Source organism: Oncorhynchus mykiss, chromosome 25 (genome assembly GCF_013265735.2).
Source record: "Oncorhynchus mykiss isolate Arlee chromosome 25, USDA_OmykA_1.1, whole genome shotgun sequence".
Classification (NCBI taxonomy): Eukaryota; Metazoa; Chordata; class Actinopteri; order Salmoniformes; family Salmonidae; genus Oncorhynchus; species Oncorhynchus mykiss.
Genome location: NC_048589.1, coordinates 10,522,651 through 10,529,082, shown reverse-complemented (window position 1 = coordinate 10,529,082; position 6,432 = coordinate 10,522,651). Strand labels below are relative to the sequence as shown.

The 6,432-nt window shown below is 45.1% G+C and overlaps 1 protein-coding gene across 2 annotated transcripts; it reads right to left on the bottom strand.

Annotated features, from left to right (window-relative positions):
* Window positions 1–1,826: 1,826 nt before the first annotated feature.
* Window positions 1,827–5,815, bottom strand: LOC110505325 (Krueppel-like factor 11). 2 transcript variants are annotated; one of them, XM_021584500.2, is made up of 4 exons: window positions 5,616–5,815; window positions 4,214–4,474; window positions 2,780–3,707; window positions 1,827–2,569 (listed from the first exon to the last, which is right to left on the bottom strand). In XM_021584500.2, the coding sequence occupies exons 1-4, from the start codon at window positions 5,655–5,657 to the stop codon at window positions 2,271–2,273; spliced, it is 1,530 nt and encodes a 509-aa protein (XP_021440175.2). In that variant the 5' UTR covers window positions 5,658–5,815; the 3' UTR covers window positions 1,827–2,270. The 2 variants fall into 2 exon arrangements, with proteins under 2 accessions (XP_021440175.2, XP_036818764.1); XM_036962869.1 differs by lacking the exon at window positions 5,616–5,815 and adding an exon at window positions 4,700–5,020.
* Window positions 5,816–6,432: the final 617 nt, after the last annotated feature.

Genomic DNA, 6,432 nt, shown 5'->3' with positions numbered 1-6,432 from the left:
TTCGACCTTCTGCCGGGGGGTCGCGGGTGGCGGGCAGGTGCAGTAATGAGCTGGTCACCCTGGTCCTCAAACACGTCTTCGGAGGTTTGACGGGTCCAGTCGGCCGGGAAAGTGGAGACCCTTGACGAGTCCAGGGAATGCTCAGACACTGTGAGCCGCAGGTGAGGAGAAGAGTATTTGCGCGGCATCTTGGAGTATATATTCAGCCTAAACTTTGGTCATCTGTTTTTGTAGCAGGCTCTCGGAGTTATCAGTGTTTCACTTGAAACAATAATGATGCTGCGTGCTTTTATAGCCTTGGTCATTATGACGCAAGGCACGCCAAACTTTAACATCGTTCTGTTATGACGTCATAATGTGTCAAGTCAAAAGTCCAATTGGCCTATTAGTCCATGAGCAAGGGATCGGTCACTTGGGTGATGATCTCTCATAGCAAAACATTTTTTGTTGGTCTATGTCCCTAGAGTTGGAAAATGTGTGACAGCAGTGCAGCAGCAATGGTAGCTTTCAGGGTGTTATCACTCGTTCTTTCATCCCTCCATCCCTTATACAACAAGTTATTGCTCACTTATACCATTTAATCACATATCATTGGAATGCTTAGACTCACAGATATTTGCCAGACACATTTTCGGGCATGTTCAGGTCAACAAAATGTGGACCCAATTTGACCTCTAGGGTACATATCATAATTACCTGTATAAATTGCTTTGAAAAGGAAAGCTTGATACATTTTAAACTTTGACAAGTGGTTCGGAAAGATCAAGAAATTACCTTTCAAATTATATATAACATAACCAACTTTGAAAGCACCAGCTACAATTATTGTTAAAAAATCATTCATGTTGTGCCATTGACATTAGAATGCTGGAAGTTTAGCCATAGAATTGCATGTAATAGGGTGGCTATGTTTTTGGATTGTAACTTGGTCTGACCACAAGGTGTCACTTGTGGAGTCAGATGATGTTGCTTTTGCCCACAAGGTGTCAGTGCTAGACACAGTCCCAGAAAGCATGAACCCATTCAACCCAGAGAGGAAGTATTGTGTAAATCGGTCAGTAAGGCAAAGGGGCGGGTAATTCAGGAATCCAGTCTATTGGTCGCACCCCCCTACAGTTCGGTTTTCTCACAATTTGATTGGAGGACGGTTGTTACCGGGTGTGGAACCACAGCAGCATAAGAGAAGACAGATAATGATGGAAGTGTGCGTTTATGTAATACGGAATTTCCAACATTCAAGGATGACTACTTTGCCATAAGCTATTCCAGATAAGGCATATATTAGACCATTAGACATAAATCAGTATTATTAAATGAGCCCGGGGACTGATAACATCAGTTATCAATTGGTACAAGAGTAAAAATGTGATGTTACTTATTAATAATGATACTTGCGAGGTCTTACCGGTATTACAAGGGAAAAAACGATTAGCCATGATCTTGTAAGTACAGAGGCAAGGATATGAGTGCCTATACTTCCCCAGATGCCTCATAGCATAGTTTGGATTAGGGCTGCTGAATGGGACAAAGTCCCCTGCCTGCACGTTCCACTAAGCCAACAGGATGTGGTCCAGTCCAGAGCAGTGGTCAGTCAGCACATTGAGCAGGAAGTGTTTCAGCTGACCGTCAGACACAATCCCACCAACTCACACAGGATGTGGCAAGACACCACTATTCCTCTACCATAGGACTAGGGGAGTGACTGGAAAAGAATGCTGACTAACAACTAGAGTGCTGTTCTGATTTGTCATGTTTTTCAGAAAAAGAGAACCATCTTGTTATTTTCAAAGGTTGCGTTTAGGGCAATGGGAGAGTTTAAACACAAGTTAATCATATTTTTCTTTATTACAAATGTATTAAATAATATGAAAAGGTTAAAGGGTAAGTAATTATCACAGTATAGATTACTATCCACGTATATTGTAGTACAAATTACAACATTTTCCCAAATTAATACATGCAGTTCAGAGTACGATACGAATACATTCACATAGATACTATACATACAAAACAAAAAGACAAGTGAAATGTGTGAGACAAACGTCATTACAAAGGCTTTGGCAAAAGAGTGCATACATACAATTTCATAAAATACCTGAAAAGTAAACAAAAATAATGCATTTCTTCAACAACAAAAACTGCAGTAGAGGAAAGAGTCCAGTGCATGTCTTTAGAAATGTTCCATTAGTAAAATGGCAGTTTGTGCACTTGGCTGTCCCTATCATGGTTTTGGGTAAGAAGTCACTAGTGGGTAGATGTTGGGCTCAAATCTAAATTGAGGCAGGTACCAGCATACTGAGGGAGAGTGGGGCGGGGTTTGACGGCGGCGACTTGGGAAAGGCCATTTTGTTGAGGCTGCGCACCTCGGCCTGCCAAGAGGGGATCTTCTTGGTGGTCATGTGACGGCGGGCGTGTTTGGTCAGGTGGTCGCTGCGCATGAAGCGCCTGTCGCACACGGGGCACACAAACTTTTTCTCGCCTGTGTGGGTCCGCCGGTGGCGCGAGAGCTCGTCGGAGCGCGCAAACTTCTTGTCGCATCCCTCCCAACTGCAACTGAAGGGCTTCTCACCTGAAAGAGAGGGAGACAGAGCGATAATGAGTTTGCAAGTCATTATTTTTTCACCAGCAAACCCACACATGCTCCGAGTCAGATAAACAACCTCAGTCTTCAGTTAAAATCATGATACAATATCAAGATCCTAGAATTTAATCCCCATAAAATGTCACATTCTTTCCCTCTCATTCCCAGCCATCCATGAGGAACACTTTTCCCTCTTACCTGTGTGTGTCCGGAGGTGTGCCTTGAGGTGGGAGCTCTTGAAGTAAGTCTTCCTGCACCCGGAGAAGTTGCACACATAGTTCCGCCGGCGGGAGAAGTCAATTTTGGTGCCGCCGCAGGGTCCGGTGGGCACGTAGACCGGGGCAGGGGCCAGAGGTAGCAGCTTAGTGTGGCCCAGGGTCATGACAGTCTGTGGAGAGCAGTGGGGGGCCTGAGAGACTTGGGACTGGGGGAGAACCAGCATCACCGTGCCCTGCGGCATAGCCTGGCTCATGAGGAAAGGCTGCTGCAGTGCCCCGTTAGGACCAGACTGGGGCAGGATGGATGTGGGGGTCCTCGAGGTCTGTACCGGGCCCTGGATGAACGCCGAGATCATCCCTGATTGGTTACCCACCGGGAACATCTGGCAGATGATTGGAGGGCTGGAGGTGGGTGGTGGGGAGAGGCGTGTAGGCAGGCTATTTTGTGGTTGGGTGTTAGCATGAAGGTGGGAGTGGCTCTCCTTACAGTGGATAGCCTGTGGCTCTTCGTTCTCAGTCTTGACCGTCTCTTTCTTGCAGGAGGAGACGAGGGCAGGATTGGGTGTGAAGGAGACCGATGGAGGTGTGATGCTCTGTTCAGTCTTTGCTGTGTGCTGTTGACAGACCATCAGCTCGGAAGTTCTGTGTTGCTTTGTGGGGGGCGCTGGAATGTGCTGGCAGAGGTGTGTGTCTGCGGTGTGGCGGATAACACTGGTTGCCATGGCTCTGCAGGGTGGCGGGGTCTTTCCGTTGGTTGGGGACTCCGAAATGGATGCCATGGGCATTTGTGGGACCCCACAGACCCTTACAGAGAGGCTGGAGCTGGGCCGGCTCAGAGGGGAGGTGATGGTGTGGATGGCAGTGGTAGAGGTCTCAGCAAAGCTGGGGCTGTGGGGGGGAGTCATACACTGGAAACCAAAGAGAAGACAGAATTAGTGTGTGCCCAGGAAGTAGAACAACCACTGTATGTGGTGTACTAATACATAAGTCTTAGTTTGGGTGTGTTCAGTTTCAAAATGGATGTTCAACACAGCTATTGGGAGAGATAAGTGGCCACAGTAGGCAGGTACATACACTAAACTAAATAACTACTTAGAGCTGGGTGGCTGTAAAACAGCGATGTTGACAACCAGCAGCTGAGAGAGATGAGCACGGGTTGCAGTTCAAACTCTCTATCCTACCTACCACCTGTGCAGCAACCTTCCTAACCCTTCCAACCCCTATAAACCCTCGCAAAGTTTTCCTGAGATAAAGACACTATCTTCATGCTAAGTGCTAAAAAACCCAGGAGTTTACACAGTAAGTAAAAGCTGGTACTACTGTATTTACTAATCACAGCCCACAGATGCTTCTTAGTGATTGCTGTTTTGGGATGTGTGGTGGTTACGGTTGCCAAGACAGGATGCACTCTTACCAAGGAGGAGAGCGAGACAAAGTCCTTTGGGGGCTCCAGTGGGTCCTGAGGCAGCAGGGAATCGCAGGAGTCCGAGGCAGGGGTAAGGGGTCTGGGCTTGCAGGGGCTGGGGCGGCGTTGGCCCCAGGAGCTCATGCAAACCAGAGCCTCAGCAGCCTCCAGGTCTGTGTACTCCAGGTTGCAGCCTGGGGAGGACTGCTTACTGTCAAGTCTCCTCCTCTTCAGATAGGAGCCACACTGATCCATCACCATCCCTTTTGCCTGGGGAGGAGAACAAATGGAGAAAAGGAAAGAACATTAGGTCTGATGATGACATCACGTAATAGAAGACTGGTGAGTTACCAGAAGGACGAATCACCACAAAAACTGGGAAATGTGTAAGGGAGATCCAATCAAGACCATACAGGTAGATAGATACACATTAGCATACCAAGGGAAGCTTCCAAAATTACATCAAATGAACATCTGAAGAATTTATTTCCTCACCAGTCACTGGCTTAATGCTCAAGCACCTGTTGCTTAGATGTTAGTGTCAGAGGGTAGATGGAGCAGGCTTGAGACTATCTACCCTAGGCAATGCGCCAATCCATCTCCCATTGTCATATTGACCAACTAGTGACATCTCCCTACCACTAGCCACGTGACACCCCCATGCACAGGGCGTGTAAACCAGTGTTAACACTGCATCAGGAAGTGCCTTGTCTGCACTGACACTTATCAGTGGTCCTATTGCAGGGTTCCCCAACTTGAAGCCCAGTTGGTGATTTTATTTGGCCCCCCAAGTAATGAGCAAAAATAAAATAATATATATAAAATTGTTTAAAAAAAATCGCTTTAAAGTATTCTTGCGGTCTACAAATTATTTGTAATTATGTTCCAGCCCCCTGATCACCCGCTCAAGAAAAAAAATCGTCCGCGCGGCTGAATCTAGTTGATGATCCCCGTCCCATGGCCACTCCCCAGATAAAATAATGTGACCAGCTTCACATAGTGAAAGAGTAGCCCACCAAGGCAAAACACGACTACTCTACTAGGCTTAAATGGTTACCATAAATTGATGTTGGGTAACATTAATAAATGATTGCAAAATTCTATCAACTGGTCACAGTTGATTTAAAGATATTAGACAAACAGTCAATCATTGGTAACGTTAAGTCATTGGATGTGTTAATTTACCAGCTGTAATTACAAATAACTGTCTCAAAACCATTTAAAAAATCTTAAGATTTTTTTTGACATTGATTAATTTACAAATTAAATAATACTGTAACCTAAAAAGTAAAGTGCTACTAATAAACTGGAGCCACAAACAAAAACAAATACAGTTAGTAGCCCATTCATTATTCGAATGCTGGACGTTAATTCATATGAAATAACACGCTTTAAATAATAATCTTCTTACCCCACATGAGACTTCAAATTCTGAACATTTTCGTGAAGGCATTGTTGAGATATATTTTATTTCAGTTTAGTGTCAAGCCGACAAAAGAACAAAAAAGCGATGACACTGCCCCCACTCAGTTAACTGGCTGTTGAATTCGTCTTTCACTAGGTCCTCTCTCAGCTGTGTAAAACATGAGGATAAAAAAAAAGGAAAACAACATTCACAACACATTGGCGGGAGGCAACATGCCACCAATGAAAAACAAATGTGTGTGAGACATTAGCCAATGGCAGGCGAGATGACGCGTGATCAGTGCATGGTCGCCTGAGGATTGGAGGAAATAGGGTGCGTGGCTGTTGGTGGGCGTGCAGGGGGAGTCATCGGTGTCAGAAAGAACCTGATGAACTGCAAGTCTGAAAACTAGGCGAAAGGTCGTAGTGCCGAATTAGGCGAAACCTGAGTTTCTCCCATGTGTTTTTGGCGTACTTTTAAAAAACATTTTTACAGGTTATCTTATCTTTTAGAGTTGGCCAATGAAGGCACACATTCTTTGTCAGTTAGAGTAGCTGGTAAACTGCTATTTAGTCGTGCTTGTGAAATGTAAAGCGCCATGCTCTATTTTACTCTTATGATTTCACTCCAAAATGATATGCATTCCAAGATACAACTGTGTTTCATTCTATCAGATCACAGTTACATTCATGCTCTAGCTGCTACTTATTGCTACTTATAATATATATGTTACTATATATTACATGTTTAGCACGTCTTACATGTAATTTTTCGACCACTATAAGACCAACATGAACTACAGAGGCCTCAGGATGCCTAAAGC

Bases quoted from the DNA above. Each gene is read 5' to 3' on its own strand.
- LOC110505325 (XM_021584500.2), bottom strand. From the start codon at position 5,657: ATGCCTTCACGAAAATGTTCAGAATTTGAAGTCTCATGTGGG. The intron at 3,708-4,213 runs GTAAGAGTGCAT...TTTGGTTTCCAG, and splicing joins TTGTCTCGCTCTCCTCCTTG to TGTATGACTCCCCCCCACAG. The intron at 2,570-2,779 runs GTAAGAGGGAAA...CCTCTCTTTCAG, and splicing joins ACACCTCCGGACACACACAG to GTGAGAAGCCCTTCAGTTGC.